Here is an 18,974-nt window from a genome sequence, read left to right on the forward strand (position 1 = left end):
AGGGTTGTCTTTTCGTCTTGTTTATGGTTTCCTTTGCTGTGCAAAAGGTTTTAAGTTTCATTAGGTCCCATTTATTTATTTTTGTCTTTATTTCCATTTCTCTAGGAGATGGGTCAAAAAGAGAAAAACAAATACCGTATGCTAACACATATACATGGAATCTTAAAAAGAAAATGTTTCTGAAGAACCTAGGGGCAGGACGGGAATAAAGATGCAGACGTAGAGAATGGACTTGAGGACATGGGGAAGGGGAAGGGTAAGCTGGGACGAAGTGAGAGAGTGGCATGGGCATATACACACTACCAAATGTAAAACAGATAGCTAGTGGGAAGCAGCCTCATAGCACATCAGCTCGGTACTTTGTGACCACCTAGAGGGGTGGGGTAAGGAGGGTGGGAGGGAGACGCAAGAGGGAGGGGATATGGGGATATATGTATACGTATAGCTGACTCACTTTGTTATACAGCAGCAACTAACATAACAATGTAAAGCAACTATACTCCAATAAAGATGTTAAAATAAATAAATAAAAATTAAAGAAAAAATGTGTACTGAATATTAAAAGATAGGTTGTCTTAGAATAATTTCATATCACACCAGATTGCAAACAAATGAGTCCTTGTACCAAGGTGCATTGGTAATTCCTGGATATGAATGACATTAAAATGAAAGTACTGATTGAGAGGGCAGACCCATTGAATTCTCCAGGCTCGATATACAGCTTGCTTCATTGTTAATGGCACTTGTGTGTCCACACAGTTGGAGAAACAGACTCCTGTTCATTTGTTGCTTTCAGTATGGAATACTTTATACCAATAAATTTTAAAATGTTAAAAAAAAGACAACACTTAAGTGTGACGGAGTAGGAAAAGTTATTCATCTACGACAGTGGAAAAGGATTACAATACATACGTAAATATGAGACAGTGGGTATTAGCAAGTATGAAGTTAGGAGCATATCACACACACAGTAGTTGAATTCTTCTCTTACCAATGATTACTAGCTACAAAAGATAAGGGCATTTTTATTCTTACAGCAATATATAATTATACTAGTTTTTTGTTTTTGTTTTTTTAAATTTAAAAAAAATTTTTTTAATTTTTTTTAATTTTTGGCTATGTTGGGTCTTTGTTTCTGTGCGAGGGCTTTCTCTAGTTGCGGCAAGCGGGGGCCACTCTTCATCGCGGTGCGCGGGCCTCTCACCATCGCGGCCTCTCGTTGCGAAGCACAGGCTCCAGACGCGCAGGCTCAGCAGTTGTGGCTCACGGGCCTAGTTGCTCCGCGGCATGTGGGATCTTCCCAGACCAGGGCTCGAACCCGTGTCCCCTGCATTGGCAGGCAGATTCTCAACCACTGCACCACCAGGGAAGCCCTATAATTATACTAGTTTGAAAGCTTTTTATCATTTTTCTTTTTCATTCACAAGGAGTTTGCAGGAGAAGCAAATCCTTCAAATGTGTTTAAACTGGCTGATTTGTCAACACGATTAAACTTGCTTCTTTCCTTAATTTAACCTGCTGGAGTGTATACCTTAGCAGGAACTGAAAATAAAATAAATAAATTTGACTTCTTAATATTAAACTGTAAAACGAACATACTGAAAGAAGAAAGAGCTGTAAAGCTGCCCTCACGAGACAGAATGGCTTGCTGACCAAGGCAGAGTTGTGTGAAAGCTGGTTATACTAACGTTACACATAAAAGCCCTAGGATGAGGACAGCGGTAGAGGCACAGTGGTACCGATGGCGACAGTGATGGGGGTGCCCGAGAAGCTCCCCGAGGAGCCATCCGAGCAGCAACCGAGGGGGCTGTCCGGCTCACAGCTCAGGCCTCACGTGGAGGCCCACGGCGGGATGTGAGAGCAGCCCAGACCACAGCCAGCTGAGGCTCGGAAGAGCGTGGTGATCGATCAGCCTGGGTACGTCCCCTAGCCGGTGGTCACTCATCACTAAGTTTTCAACAGTTGTCAACAACATAAAGAAATGACTAATATAATTTTCACAAATCCAAATTTATTTAATCCCAAAGGATAATCTGTATTGTAAGATTGTGTCACCCTACTTTTTTCACATTAAAATGTTCATTCTTTTACCAAAGGATGGAATTAGGGCTGAGAAACTTTTTTTTAAATGAGCTTACTTGGCAAATTAAAAGTTGGAAGTCCTCGATCAGGTCTCCAATTTTATTTTATTTTTCATTTTATAGACCTAGTAAGTGCCTGTCAACCTAAACCAAGGCCAGAAGAGTAAGCAGGAATTAAGCAGGCAGAAATGTAGGCCGAGGGAGTAGCAGGTACACCGGAACAAGGACGAGGAAACCACGTCCTTTAAGTCTGCGCTCCCAGAGCTCTGGAAACGAAGAGCAGAAGACAAGGCCATGGAAGCACGCAGGCCTCCAAGAGACCTGCAGGCCATTCAGGGGCTGCAATTTGATCCAAGAGGCAATGAAAGGTCATTAGTTCAACTTTTTAGTGTATGCTATTTACAAACCTTTTCCAAGGGTATATTTATTTGGTCAGATAATTTTTCAGACTCAAAACTACATCAAATTCCCATTAAGTTTTCTCTAAATCAAGTTAGTTGTAGCTATGGTCTACTGAGATTATTTTGTTTCCTGATCAATCATACAACATATCTACTATTTCTTTCTACTTTATGTCTTTTGGAAATATGACTATATCCTTTGAATGTTTTTTTCTATGTCCTCTTTAAAAATGGAGATTAGTTACAGGAGGACACACTTCTAAAACTTTTTTAATTTGGACATCAAAATATTAACCAGCATCCTCTGAATATAATTCTTTAACCAATGACTAATCCACCTAACAAGTTTTACTTATATTTCTTCACCATGTCTACACTGAGACACCCTGGCAACAGTATCTTGCTGAAGTTTATATACCCTACTAGGTATCTAAGTAACTTTTTCACAATGCCTCTAAGGCCAACAGAAATACCTAGCAGTCCCATTCATTAAATAGTTAGGTCAAAACTGCTTAACAGTATGGTCTACACTTTGTCCAACAGATGTAGTTACGTTTCCCTCACAACTGTAAAATATCCAAGGCACTGTGATGCTCCCAGTTGCCTCAGCACACAGTTTGAGAACTAGAGCTCTAGCCTACAACCCTAAGAAGAAATAAAGGCTGTATCTGACAAAATCCATTCTCTGTGAATTTATGCTGCATTGCAGTGATGACTGCTTCCTTTTAAGATGTTTACAGGCTCTACTTTTAATCTTGCCTGGGATGACCATGAAAAAAACTAGTCTAGTTTATAGAATCTGACTTTTGAAAATTATATGATACTTGATGATCTCCAGTTTGCTACCAATTCTTCCATTTTCCACATCCTCAGATAAAACCAAAATAAATTCAATGAATATATATGAAAGTTCATTCGGTATTTGGTATCATGTTTAATCTTTAAAATACCCAAAATTTTAAAATTTTATAACCAACTAAACCAATAACTGTTCTGCCTGTTCACTAGTAGTATCTCAAGAAGCTGCGAAGTCCTTACAATGGTGCTCGAGGAGCTGAACTCTACACTCAGACGGACTTAGTTTAAATCCTACCACCGCCGCTTACTAGCGGCCTGATCATACACAGGTTTTAAATCTCTGCAGGTCCTAATTTCTTCATCTTATTAAAAGGGTGATATCTAATTCAAAGGGATGCTGTGATGAGTAAATATAACTTGGTATATAATAAGTATGCAAAAAATAATATCCATCATCAATAATAAGTTCAAAGCAACATAAGAAAAGGTATGCTATATGTTTGAGTACTACTAAGCCCCCCAAAGTTAGCAGAAAGGAAATGATAAATGATCTCACAATCACAAATGACTTAAAAGCTGAAAATTAAAATATTGAAACTATATCTGATGTTCAAACAAAGACTTAATGGAAGCTGTGTTCTAGTGGAAGAAGTAACTGAGATACACAGCCATTGAAGACAATATGAAACTCAAGTGTAAATCTATGTGAACACTTCAAGGTTATATGGGAGCCTGATACAAATGGACCAAACTAGTCCAGTACTCGTCACTCCAACTGTGAAGAACCAAGAAACCTTATGGAAGATGAACAGTGTGAAGAAGCAAAACATAGTTTTCCCTATTTTCTTAATACTATACACATTTATTTTAAGAGATCTGATTAAAATTAAACAAAAAAAAGCCATACAAATTATATAGTAGAAAGGTCAATAATACCAGAGGATAAAACCCCATGCAAAAATCTTCTTTACCATTTCATAAAAAACATGCATATGTGGAAGTCTGTGGCCCTCTTTTCTCAAAAATGGGAAGTATTTACAGTAAGCTTAACACTTCAGGCTACTGTACATAATTCATAATGTTAATTTATATTCACCTCAATTATTTACCTCTGCTCAGCTACCTTTTAACAATCTTTTATAATTGGGAGAGCCATAAAGAGTTTTATCACACTCAAAAGTATTCTCTGTAAAATGACAAATTAAATTTTCACAAAATGATATCTGCTCTTCCTTAACTGGAACGTTTTTATGGAAGAAATGGGAAGATCTAAAAAAACACATATGCATACTTTAAAAAAAGGAACTATGCAAATTAAAACTATTGACTGCAACCATATTAAATTAATTAATGGAAGAAAAGAAAAAAACCCAATGAACAGGATCACAGTGAGCCATCAATCAGAGATGAACATGAAGAGAAAACAACAAAGAGAAAAGTGGGGTTCTAAGTAATGAGGAAAAGGAAGACCCAAAAGCATGTCTTGGAGTTCTGCATAGAATGTAATTCCATTTTAAATATATTCTGACTTATTTAAAGCAAGTGGATAAAGTTATTACAACCATATGTTGGTTCAAAGTTATCACATGTTCCTTTAAATAGTATGTTCAGCCTATAACATATATAAGCTACAAAAATTAGGCTGAAGAGCTACATGTTTCCCACATGTAATCAAGGGCCAAATTCGCACATAAGAAAATGACTGCATCCAGAAGGCAAAAAGTATTGTACGTATAATGGAGAAGACACCCAGAAGGTGTCGGTGTAGGCCGTACGTGACAGGACAAGTTCACATGCAAGGGCGAGTTTATGGATCATCACAGTCCAACCTGTTTATACCGGCTTGTTTAGACACGGTCTTCACTCTTTTCCAAGTTTTTCTAAGAGCATCGGCATCAGAGGAAGGGTGATGACCTGCAGCCCCCTTGGGAAATCCTGGATGTGCTCCAGGTGGGATTCCTCTGCCAATAAATATGCACGATGACTTCCATTACTTTCTCTAAAGCAAAGCACAAGCAACTTCTGCAGAACACGCCATACCTTTCTGGAAGCCTTCGGCCACGTATTTCTCCTTTCCACTTAGCTTCATTATCTTCTGCTCTTTGTTGCTGCATTTGATCAAAAATGGCGTGGTAATGTTCATACTGTCCTCGAGAAGAAAAAGATGATGGAGCCACAGCCCCTCCACTGCCAAAAAGGGGAGCCTAGGAATCAAATAAAGAGCTCTCACATGCTTGTCTCACAAGACCTTAGGTCTGTACTACCCTCAAAAGAAAAAAGTAAATTTCAACACTTGACTCTTAAAAAGCAATTACCTAATTTAACATGTTTTCCTACTATATTATAACCATTAGCAATCAAAAACTAGTATACTTTGTTACTAACAATAAAGCTTAATTCAATGTAACAAACTAAAATATAAACTGTCACTAAATTTATGTAACTATGAAAAAACTTGGTCTTAATTAACAAGTTTTGAAACAAGTTTCTAGTATACATTTCATGTGATCCCATCCTATTAAGTTTAAATATGCATAGCTTATAAATAAAACAGAGACTGCTTTTGTAACACTCAAAATTACACCTAACGAAAACATACGGCACTTAACATACCCCAAATCCAATTCAACAAGCAATGGTGATATAAACACCACTGAAACATACTCTAGGTGTAAATAAAAGAAGCAAAACAACGTACCTATCCTTAAGCAGTTGACAAACACACTGGGAAACAAAGTATAAAGCTTGAAAAACATTTCATTTCCTGTAGTAAATGAGTGGCAATAGGCACACTCTAAAGTAGTAAATACTGAGCAAATTTACAAAATAGAAAAAAAAAAAATTATGAGAAATAAAAATTCCAAAAAAAAAAAATCACTGGAGAAAAATATTATTCAACCCAGCCTTGAAAGCAATGTAACAAAGAAAGAGTAAATGATTAAATATGAACCATGGTATTAAAGTAAAACAAAGTAAAAATAAGCACTGGAGGTATATGTTTAGGTGTCGGCAGTAGGGGGAAAAAGGACGCAGGAAGACGTAAGAAGTTAACTAGAAAGAAGGCAGATAGGGAGTGTTATATTTGGTCCTAAAAGGTCATCACAGGTAACTGCCCTCAGCCTGGGTGTGCGAGTTCATAGAATAAACAACAGAAAGCATACATACATTTTCTAGCAGGAAAGTGCACTAAGAGTTTCTAAGAAGGTCGGTGGGACTTCCCTGGTGGTGCAGTGGTTAAGAATCCGCCTGCCAATGCAGGGGACAAGGGTTCGAGCCCTGGTCCAGGAAGATCCCATGTGCTACGGAGCAACTAGGCCTGTGCACCACAACTACTGAGCCTGCACTCTAGAGCCCGCGAGCCACAACTACCGAAGCCCGCACTCCTAGAGCCCGTGCTCCGCAACAAGAAAAGCCACTGCAATGAGAAGCCTGCGCACCGCAACGAAGAGTAGCCTCCGCTCACCACAACTAGAGAAAGCCCGTGTGCAGCAACGAAGACCCAACGCAGCCAAAAATAAACAAATAAATAAAGTTAAAAAAAAAAGGTCAGTAAGTCAAATTACGCATGATAAGCAAGAATAAGAGAGAGAACAAAGTAGAGGAACTAATTAGAAGGCTTGCTGCACTGATACCAAGCCAAGAAGCCAAGAAGCCTGCGAGCAAAGAAAGGCAATCAGAGAAGAAGTCAACGGTGAAGGGAGCTGTCGGTTCTCTGCTGAAATAACAAAGGATGAAGGCAAAGGCATAGGACGCAGCCTCAGAACACACGCACCCAAGCGCATGGAAAACTCACAGAAAACAGAGATGTCAGGATGAGAGTTGAGTAAGTGTAGAATGTTGCAGAGGTCAGGGGGCAAGAACTGCACTGCAAAGAGGAAATAGGAACCTCAAAGGCAGAGGCCAGCAGCACCAAAAGGAAGACAAAGTGACGTGACTCAAGTGGAGGGGCAGCGCTCAAACGCGGATGAGAGCAGAAGCCAGAACACTGCCAGGAAAGGGAGAAGAGCTTCCAGGTGACGACATCCTGAGCAAGAAGTCTGGCTAAGAAAAATACGAGAACCAAATAAAAGGCATTTCAGTGTACCCAATGAGGTAAAACTTGTGTTAACATCTTGACGCAAGAATTGCGTACAGTATTATAAGAAAGCCTGTTTTTTAAAAAATCAGCTCAAGATAAAAATAGAAAACTGATTCAAGATGCTTGAATAGCAAGAGATTAAAGTTGCTAGAAATAGGGAAGATACCTCATTAGGCAGGAAACTCCATCAAGGTGATTTTTATATACATTTTCAAAATGTGCATCTCAGGGCAAGATTATCAGAATCACAATTCTGGTAAAAGGTGGTCATACCTCCTACGAGACTGGTTCCTCGAGTTTAGTCTGGCACTAATATCATCTTAAGTTTGAGTGTTCTAAGGTTTCTCTTTAGCAAAATCAAATGTATGTACATATCTCTGAAGATACCTATACTCAAAATAATGCTGAGAACACTGTACTAGAATACTGAAGCAATAGGATCTTTTAAACATGACTTTATTCACCAATTATAAGCGCAGGTTGATGTTCTGACAAATACAGACACTCTTGGAACCACTACCACAATCGAAAGCGTATCCATCACCCCAAAAGGTCCCTCATGTTCCTTTGCAGCCAACACCCCCTCCTTCCAGCAAACACTGATCTGCTCTCTGTCACAGAAATTGGATTTGCCTTTTCTTATCATTTCATATAAATGGATTCATACAATATGTACTCTTGTGCCTGGCTTCTTTCACTCAGTATGCTTTTGATTGACCCATGTTGTTGCATGTATTAATAGGCTATTCCTTTTCAATGCTGAGTAGCATTCCAATATATTGTCAAACAACAGATACACTCATATGTAATGGTTATCTATATAATCAAACTATATATGTGGAACATTTCATAATTTTTCTAAAAACACACTTTCATAAGAGATACATCAAAAATGGATAAAGCATTGAAAATCAACTACAATTTTAAAGAAGAAAAAAATACCTATCAGAAGAATCAAAAAAAAAAAAAAGAAAAAAATGGATAAAGCAAAAAGTCCCAGATTTTGCAGATACTAAGTAATCAAGGACAGTAGGTTATTTATACTGTGCATGTCTTGGTATTTAGAAGTATATAATAATAGAATATTAACTTTGAAATATTTCCCTTAATGTTTAGTTTTTGTTTTATCTTTATTTTGGGGAATCTCCTTAATTTGATTCACATTTTTACTGAGCTTCCAGGTCCTTATCAACTGTACAGAATTCAAACAGCTGAAGAAGTTAAATATTTCAAACCTCATGGGGAATAAGTACAGAAACTAACATAGACTTTGCTTTACGTCATGGAAAATAAATCGTTTTATTAATCCTCACAGAAAGCAGTATAGAAGTTTATGAAGCAAAGCAGAAACCTATTAAGCACATAGTATCTCACACTGTTGAGAAACTATAATCAAACATTGATAAAACTGGACTTTAGGCTTAAATATGGCTTTAGACATCATAGGGAAAAAAAGTGCTTTACTGCATAAAGAAGATATACGCAAAGGGAGAAGAAAAAATAATCAAATTCTCAACACTAATCATGGACTGATATAAAATGCTTGACAAGATCTGAGGGCCTGCACTTTGGTAAGATTTTACTGTCTAATCCTATAAGATATGGAGTTAGTTATTTTAGAATGGGCCAAATTCTGTCTGAGTCATTCCTTATCACTCAGGAGGTTAAAAGTTCAATTTCACAGTAAATTGGATAGTACAGTACAAAAATAGTAAAGTACAATTTTAAAGATAAAATTGTATTACTAAAAACTGTGTAAGTCTATATTAACACAGAATTAGAAAAAGTGACTCCTACTGGGTTATTGATATGTGATACGAAAAATGTGTCATCTCAAGACACTGAAATACAAACCAAGAAAGCCAGGGCAGAACATGTATGCCTACATAAACAGATAAATTTTTACTCAAATCATATCTTTTGGGGAAAAAGAAACAAGAAAGAATGGTAATCATTTCAACTTAAATATCTACTGGGAACCTAAATACCAAGTTTATTGAGCATGGTCAGGCGAATTCACAGTTTAAAGACCTTAGGTAACAGTTGATTGGATGATACAAATTAAAACTGGTAATACAGAGGAATAATAGTACGTATTCATTTTTCATTGCTGTGTCATGAAGTACCACAAACTCAGCAGCTTAAGACAGACCCATTTGTGGTCTCAGGAGTCTGGGCATGGTTAGCAGGGTCCTCTGCTCGGGGTCTCACCAGGCAGAAATCAAGGTGTCAGCCAGGGCTGCCACCCTCATCTGAGGCTCAGGATCCTCTTCCAAGCTCATTGGTTCCTGGCAGAATTCACTCCCTTGTGGCTGTCACGGCTAAGGTCACTACATTCTTGCTAGCTGTTGGTCAGAGACCACTATCAGCTCCCAGAGGACACCTGTGCTTCCCTGCCACATGAACGCATGCTTTTTCCCAGGCCAGCAGAAGCTGTCTCTCTGACCTTCTCCCTTCCAGGCTGCTATGAGGGAGGCTTATAAAATAGTGACGTGACCACAGGAGTGGCTACCTCATCAGCAGGGCCATACAACACAGCCTGACCAAGGGGCTGTGACACACCCTGTTCACAGGTTCCCCCACGCTCCAGTGGAGGGATAACATCAGGCCTGACCCCTGGAGTCAGGAATTTGGGGACCACCTTAGAATTCGGCATGTAAAGGATGCTATGAGGGCAAAAGAAGAAACGCAAGATTCAGACTGGCAGAGCAAGGAAAGGAAAAGGAGCTTAACAGGTGAGTCCTTGCAGGCCAAGCTCGGACACTGCTCTTGAAATTTCCTTCCTTCCCTCCTTCCCTCCTTCCTTCCTTCCTTTCTCTTTTTAAATGAAGAAATTAAGGCTCAGAAAAGTTAAGTAACTTGCCCAAGGTTGTACAGTGTGGATCTGCCCAAAGGAAACGTCTGAATTAACCTACATAGGTAAATGGCTGGTTAGGTCACTGGTTACCTAGGTAAATGGCTGGAGGTAGGAGTGAGAGTGAGGAGGGACGGAGGGTGCTTTCAGGTAAAGAGAAACACGAGTGTCAGGACGTAGCTCCAGCAGGCCACACACAGGGGGAAACCGCAGTACGGTCCTTAGCGCAGCACGACTAGAGCGCACAGAGCTGCGCGGTGGGACCAGGATGAGCGCGGAGAGACGGGCAGGGCCCGCTTAGTACGGGTCTTCTGAAAACGGAATCTTCAGGTCTGCGTGAAGCTACAGGAGGACTTTAGGCAGAGTGGAGACAAACTATTTGATTCTAAAAAGACGCCTCAGGCATGAATGGCATATCACACCCTTCACAGCAAACTTTTTATGCAATTTTAACAGTGTCATATATTAGTTATCAGTACAAATTACATACCAAATACGTGCAGGAAAACTAAGGAGTCATAACAGACGCTGAAGAACTCTCGTAAAAAGTACGTGTATCCCCCCAAAAAGCCAGTTGTACACCTTATCAAGAGCAGGGGGAAACTGGAGGAAAAGCAGTAGTGTAAGGGCACTGGCACCAAAGGCCTACCTTCATTTCACCACTTCCACCAGCACTCAGCACGTTTCTCCATCCTTGTTCCCTGGCCCTATTTATTTTCTCCAACTTTTGGGGAAAAGAAACAAAAAAACAAAACACCATTTCAAATATTTAGTATAAAGTACATGAAATACATTTAGAAATAAAATGGAATCAGTGTATCCCTTTAAAAAAAAAAAGGGTGGTGGGGACTTCCCTGGTGCCGCAGTGGTTGGGAGTCCTCCTGCCGATGCAGGGGACGCGGGTTTGATCCCTGGTCCGGGAGGATCCCGCGTGCCGCAGAGCGGCTGAGCCCGTGCGCCACAGCTACTGAGCCTGCGCTCTAGAGCCTGTGAGCCACAACTACCGAGCCCGCAGGCCTAGAGCCCGTGCTCCGCAGCGGGACAGGCTACCGCGATGGGAAGCAAGTGCACTGCGGCGAGGCGTGGCCCCCGCTTGCCGCAGCTAGAGAGGACGTGTGTGCAGCAACGGGGACCCAACGCAGCCGGGAAACCAAAGGCGCGTGTGCGGGAGGCAGCGCCGCGCGCCGGGGACGCGGACCGCCCTCTTACCCTCTCCTTTTCTCGCCGTCTCGTCTGTTCAGCCGTCATCAAACCAATCTGTAACAAGTGTTAAAGACAAACTCTTCAGAGCTCTTCAAACGATTATCCTCTCCAACTTGGCACGGGAAAAAAGTAAGAGCGAAATAACTACCTGATCCTTCTGTTTCCTTTCTTTTTCATTCAATTCCAGCCTTCTCTTCCTTGCTGGTTCCTTAAATAAAAAAAGAACATTTTTTATCAATAATAAATACTACTTCTTCTAGTTTCATCAGTAAAGCTAGCATACCAATGGTAGATGTATGCCCAGGGAGGTTAAAAAACAGAAATAAGTTAGAGGTATTTGAAAGAAATAAGGAGGAAAGGTTTGGAGGTTTTATAAGATTTGTTTCTTTTTTTATAATTATTTTTACAAAGCTTTAAAATAAGCAGACAGATGTCTTTATACCTCAAACAGTTTCCTCCTTTCTTCTCCAGGATTCACTTTCTTCACTGGACTTTGATGGGCCTGGACAAAAAGTAAAACTACAAATTAGATAAGGATTTTGAAAAATTCAAATGCATGGAAATTTAAAACAGGAAAAAATGTAAAGCCAATACTGCCATAACTGTCTTTCAAAATATACTATCCCTGGGGCTTCCCTGGTGGTGCAGTGGTTAAGAATCTGCCTGCCAATGCAGGGGACATGGGTTCGATCCCTGGTCCAGGAAGATCCCACATGCCCGCGGAGAAACTAAGCCCGTGCACCACAACTACTGAGCCTGTGCTCTAGAGCCCGCAAGCCACAGCTACTGAGCCCGCGTGCCACAACTATTGAAGCCAACGCGCCTAGAGCCTGTGCTCCGCAACAAGAGAAGCCACCACAATGAGAAGCCTGCACACCGCAACAAAGAGTAGCCCCCGCTCACAGCGATTAGAGAAAGCCCACACGCAGCAATCAGAGAAAGCCCACGCACAGCAATGAAGACACAATGCAGCCAAAAATAAATAAATAAAATTAATTAATTAAAAAAATTTTTTTAAATAAATAAAAATAAAGTCACCTATAAAAAAGCAGATAAAGGACATACACAGAGGTTAGCAAAAATAAAGGAAACAGCCAGTAACTACCACCGAGGTCAAGGCACAGAATACTGCCAACACGCAGAAGCCCTCCACCAGCGAGGCAGCCACCATCCTGACTTTACTAATCTCTATCCTGCTTGTCTTTATGGCTTTGCCAATTATGTATGCCTTCCTAAGCAATACAGTTTAGTTTGCTGTGTTCTGAGTTGTATATTAATGGAATTACACAATATATATTCCTTTGTATCTCACTTCTGTTGCTCAACATTGTTTTCAGAATCATCCATGTTATTATTTGTATCTGCATTTGTTTTCTTCATTGATAAGTAATACTCCATTGATCTTGATTCCTTTCTTGCATAGTTATCTTGCACTTTTCTCAGCAGGTCTATTCTAAAGTATTTGAGAATTGGGAGATTGGGATTGACATATATACACTAATATGTATAAAATAGATAACTAATAAGAACCTGCTGTATAAAAATAAAATAAGGGCTTCCTTGGTGGCGCAGTGGTTGAGAATCTGCCTGCCAATGCAGGGGACGCGGGTTCGAGCCCTGGTCTGGGAAGATCCCACATGCCGCAGAGCAACTAGGCCCGTGAGCCACAATTACTGAGCCTGCACGTCTGGAGCCTGTGCTCCGCAACAAGAGAGGCCGCGATAGTGAGAGGCCCGCACACCATGATGAAGAGTGGCCCCCACTTGCTGCAACTAGAGAAAGCCCTCGCATAGAAACAAAGACCCAACACAACCAAAAATAAATAAATAAATAAGCCTACACCTTTAAAAATAAATAAAATAAATAAAATTCAAAAAAAATAAAATAAAATAAAGTATTTGAGGGAGTCTGTCACTATGTCTCTCCATTTCCTTTTCTGATTATTCATTTTTGCATGCTGAACTTCTATCAGGCCACTTTACTGAATTCATTAATAGTGTTCTGCTGCTTCACTAGGATTTTCCACATAGGGAATCATATCATCTGTAAATGTCTGTTTTCTCTTCTCTCCCAGTATTTATGTTTCTTATTTCTTTCTCTTTTTAATTACATTAGCTAGGCTTTGGAATAACATTAAACAATAGCAATCATTGCAAACATCCTTGTTTTGCTCCTAACTTTAATGTAAATGCTTCCAATTTTTCAGTATTATGTATAATGCCTGACATGGGTTTCTAGAATATATAACTGTGTCATGTTAAGAACTTTCCCCTCTATTTCTTGAATGAAAGAAATTTGGATTTTTAAAATTTATTTATATATTTATTTATGGCTGCGTTGGGTCTTCGTTGCTGCGCACGGGCTTTCTTTAGTTGAGGCGAGCAGGAGCTACTCGTCGTTGCGGTGCACGGGCTTCTCCTTGAGGTGGCTTCTCCTCTTGTGGAGCACGGGCTCTAGGCACGCGGGCTTCAGTGGTTGTGGCATGTGGGTTCAGTAGTTGTGGTGCATGCGCTCTAGAGCGCAGGCTCAGTAGTTGTGGCACATGGGCTTAGTTGCTCCACAGCATGTGGGATCTTCCTGGACCAGGGCTGAAACCTGTGTCTCCTGCATTGAGAGGTGTATTCTTAACCACTGCGCCACCAGGGAGGTCACTGGATCTTTTTTAAAAACCATTTTATTGAGGTACGATGGACATACAAAAAGTTGTACATGTTTAATGTATACAACCAAAGAAGTTTTTTTTTTTTTAAAGTGTTAAATTCTACTGAACTTTCACTATCTACTGAGATCATTTATGTATGATTTTCTCAACTTACTAATGAAGTGAAATTAACCAGTTTCCTACTGTTGAACCATCCTTGCATCCCGAAATGTGTCCTATTTAATAATTCTTAAATCATTCTTTTGATAAATGATTTGAGTTTTTGAAAAACTTCTTTTAGGATTTCTGCATGTGTGCTCCTAAGTATAACTGACCCATGGATTTCTTTCTTTTTTTATCCTGGGCTAGCTACTTAATTTTGTGAGCAATGTTAAGCCTACTGTATGATCAGTTTTTCAAACCGTTCAAAATACAATTCTATATACCAAAAAAGATTAAAAGTATTTACAGGAAACTCTAGTTATTTATCATGAACCAATTTTAAATTTTTCAGCTACCTTAGGAAAAAATGAATATAAAAAGAAACACTGTACAAAATTATTTACCTATGTTGGGTTTCAACTCGAAAGCAAATGCTACTTTAAAAAAAAATATTTCAGTGGTCATTTACATTATTATTAAAATAATTCAGCATTTGATTATATCATTAAAGTGTCTCCACTAAAAATTCCATTTCAATAGCAGCTGTATTTTGGCAAAAGTCAATGTTATGAAATTACTCTCATATACCACTTATTGCTTCAACTTCCTAAATTTTGTAAAATGACCATAACGGATAAGCACTAAAATTCTAAATGCAAATTCAGAATATTACAAAATAAATATGACCCACCATCAATATGAAATTAATATAATTAATTCCAGAAATATATTACTGTTAAGATATTATATAGCTCACAACACATAAAAAAGAACTAGAAAGGCACCAAAAGTTTCCTTTCACTAAAAAAAAAAAATTCAAAAAGATATTTAAAGTTTCTGCTTACTTTAGAAAGCAACATGATACATAATTTAAACATAATTTCTTCCTTAGGAAATGCAACTAACTTATTTTAATGAATACATTATTTAATTTGAGCACAATAAAATGATAATATTTAGAATATGTAACATCATCAAATGGGTTGATAAACTGTTAAAATGAGAATAATGATTCTCTTATACTGTGTTTTGGCATTTTAATTAAATGACCATCATAAACCAAATCCATTTTATTGATACAGCATGTTTTAACTCAAAGCTACATCACCAATGTGATAAGTGGTATTAAGTCTTGTACCAGGGACTTCCCTGGCAAGTCCAGTGGTTAAGACTCGGCACTTCCACTGCAGGGGGCATGGGTTCGATCCCTGGTCGGGGAACTAACATCTCGCAAGCCGCGCGGTGCAGCGCCCCCCCCCCAAAAAAAAACAAAACAAAACCTCACACCATGACTAACTAAATAGCAAGTTCACTCCCTGACAAAATGACCCAAGCAGTAGGTTCCCGGAACCATCCCATCTCCTCCTCACTGTATTACTAGATTCTAACTCCTAACCTAACGCTGGCTAGTTATTTCAATTCAACTTTCACTTAAGCTGAACCATGTATCTCACCACCTCACTCCAGAAAAGACATTAGGGTTAGTGAGATGACAGTAATACTGAAATATTTAAAGAAGAGTAGCTTTCAAACTTTTTGTAAAAGCAACCCACACTAAGAAATATATTTCACATCCAGGCCCAATTAAGATACACACACACACACACACACACACACACACACACACACCCAAGTTCCATAAAATACTTTTACTATGTGTAGCTGAGTCTGTTACTTTCCGTTCTATTACTTTAAAAAAAAGTCCCTGCTCTTCACCCACTAAATGGTTTGGCCACCACTAATAGATAGCAACCCCCTCTTTTAAAATAGTCAAGAGAGCGTTCTGGGGGCACTATTACTGAAGTACAAGGAAAAAACAGTTGTATATAATGTTTTTTATCGCATTACAATCACAAAGTTAAATTTCAAAGTATGTTTTATATATATATATATATAGAATTTAAACTAGTGGGGAATGCTACCCAGGAGCTTTGTAAAAATACATATTCCTTCCATACAAAAGAGTATTACTTGCCAATAAACAGGAATGAAGTACTGAAACATGCTACAACATGGATACATGCTACAACCTTGAAAACACTATACTAAGCAAAAGAAGCCAGTCACAAAAGACCACGTACTGTATGACTCCATTTACATGAAATGTCCAGCACAAGCAAATCTATACAGAGACAAAAGAAGATTAGCAGCTGCCCAGGGCTAAGGGTTGGGGAAGAACGGGGAGTGAATGCTAATGGGAAAAGGATTTTGTGGGGAGGCAATGAAAATGTTCTAAAGTCGATTGTGGGGATGGTTGCACAACTCTTGCAAATTCATTAGAAACCATTTAATTCCAAACTTTAAAGGGATGAGTTGTACAGTATGTGAGTTATATCCTGATAAAGCTATTTTCAAAAAACACATATCCCCAAGAGTTGCTGAATTATAATTTCTGGACACAGAGCCTTGCGTTCTACATTTTGACAAGTTCCACAGGTGAACCCGTATGTAGCAGGTCTAGCACTGGTCTCCACATTTGTGAACCACGACACCCAACAACTTAAAAATATTAACGTGAGTGATACAGCATCTCACTAAACATGACCAGCTTTAAACCAGATTACACAACCGTGTGCAACAAGAGAATGTTTAACTAAGACACCTACGTACTCTTGGGTAAGTCACATGAAAGCAAGAGTTATATTCATGTTTTGGTCCTCCAGATTGCCTCACATATAAGATACTCAAATATTTGTGAAATAAAAATGCCAAGCTGTTCCTCTGAGATCACACAAGTATTTTCAGAACACTATTTCTACACAGAAGAGAAAAATATGGTAACATAAAACATCCATACTAAAAGAAAAGTGTTGTTTTGTTTCTTTGCTAAAGTCAGAACCAAAATACTGAAACACATTCACGGAGCTCCCTCTGGTGGCTTCATAACCACTCCTTTGTTTTAACTGAAGCCTTTTAGAAAACAGCTGTGATTATTAATAGGAACTGGAGCAAAGAAGGTTTTTATGACATGCAGATATTTTTATGATATGCTGAGTAATAAAAACTTAATGTGTATTAGCTTAATTTTCTGCAGTTAAAAAGAGACAGACAGGACTTCCCTGGTGGTGCAGTGGTTAAGAATCCGCCTGCCAATGCAGGGGATACGAGTTCAATCCCTGGTCTGGGAAGATCTCACATGCCACGGAGCAACTAAGCCCATGCGCCACAACTACTGAGCCTGCATTCTAGAGCCCGTGAGCCACAACTACTGAGCCCATGTACCACAACTACTGAGCCTGTGTTCTAGAGCCTGTGAGCCACAACTACTGAGCCCGTGCACCACAACTACTGAAGCCCATACGCCTAGAGCCCGTGCTCCACAACGAGGAGCCACTGCAGTGAGAAGCCCGCACACCGCAACCAAGAGTAGCCCCTGCTCCCCGCAACTAGAGAAAGCCCGCGCAGCAACTAAGACCCAGTGCAGCCAAAAAATTTTTTAAAAAAAGAGACAGGCACTATCAGTAAGGGGTTATGGTTTTCCTTATAAACTTCTCCTTTTCAAGCTTGATAGAATGTTAAATTTAAAATTCCAAGAGGCATTACGAATTTGAATCTAAAAGATGCTTCAGATTTTCTGGGGACAAAATACATCTTTAAAAAAATATATGAGTCACATAAAAACCAAAAAAAAAAACTTATTTAAAAAAATCACATTTAAAATAATTTAGATATTTAGTTTTTTTCCTTTAATTCTTTTCATTGTTAGGTTTGAAAAACTTCACGCATGTGTCGTTTCTCTTATTTTTATTTAGTTTTTATTTACCTCAAATTTTTTCTAATTTGTTTTCATCGTGGTAAAACACATATAAAATTTACCATTTTAGAAAACAGTATGGAAGTTCCTTAAAAAACTAAAAATAAAGCTACCATATGATCCAGCAACCCCACTCCTGGGTATATATCCAGAAAAACCAGAAACTCTAATTCGAAAAGAAACATGCACCCCAATGTTCACTGCAGCACTATTCACAATAGCCAAGACATGGAAACAACCCAAGTGCCCATCAACAGACGACTGGCTTAAGAAGATGTGGTACATATATACAATGGAATACTATTCAGCCATAAAAAAGAATGAAATTTGCCATTTGCAGCAACATGGATGGACCTAGAGATTATTATGCTAAGTGAAATAAGTCAGACAAAGACAAATACTATAGGATATCACTTATATGTGGAATCTAAAATATAATACAAATGAATGTATATGTAAAACAGAAATAGACTCACAGACACAGAAAACAAACTCATGGTTACCAAAAGGGAGAGGGACAAATTAGGAGTACAGGATTAACAAATAAAAACTACTATATATAAAACAGATAAGCACCACGGATTTACTGTATAGCACAGGAAATTAATATCCAATATCTTGTAATAACCTATAATGGAATATAATCTTCCCCCCCAATATACTGAATCACTATGCTGTACACCTGAAACTAACACAATATGATAGATCAACTATACTTTAACTAAAAAAACTTTACGATTTTAACCATTTTTTAGTGTACAATTATGTGGCATTAAGTACATTCACACTGTTGTGCAAAGAAATCTGTCGTGAAATGTTGTTTAAATAAGCTGCATGATTATTTCATGTGCTAATTATTATTTAGTTCTCATTGGTCTGGTCTAGAAGATCATGCCAAATGCCTAAAAACTTCAGGGCAACAACCTTGCCTGAACTCCAGAACTCTTATAGCTATCGCCTGAATCACGTACCTGTCACCGACTATTTGATGGGATGGTATCT

General features: G+C 38.8%; 1 protein-coding gene across 8 annotated transcripts in view; it reads right to left on the reverse strand.

Moving 5' to 3' along the window:
• NEK1 (NIMA related kinase 1) overlaps positions 1–18,974 on the reverse strand; it is a 232,585-nt gene that overhangs the window by 133,830 nt on the left and 79,781 nt on the right. For 7 of the 8 annotated variants that reach the window (XM_082402099.1, XM_082402098.1, XM_082402095.1 and 4 more), the window contains exons 12-16: positions 11,858–11,917; positions 11,564–11,623; positions 11,422–11,469; positions 10,862–10,936; positions 5,321–5,484 (exon numbers count right to left, since the gene is read on the reverse strand). In XM_082402099.1, the coding sequence (XP_082258225.1) occupies positions 5,321–5,484; positions 10,862–10,936; positions 11,422–11,469; positions 11,564–11,623; positions 11,858–11,917 (407 nt within the window). Of the gene's footprint in view, positions 1–5,109; positions 5,242–5,320; positions 5,485–10,861; positions 10,937–11,421; positions 11,470–11,563; positions 11,624–11,857; positions 11,918–18,974 lie in introns of all 8 variants that reach the window. The other variant, XM_082402100.1, reaches the window with a different exon arrangement.

This window comes from Balaenoptera borealis (assembly GCF_965194805.1).
Source record: "Balaenoptera borealis genome assembly, chromosome: 8".
Taxonomy (NCBI): domain Eukaryota; kingdom Metazoa; phylum Chordata; class Mammalia; order Artiodactyla; family Balaenopteridae; genus Balaenoptera; species Balaenoptera borealis.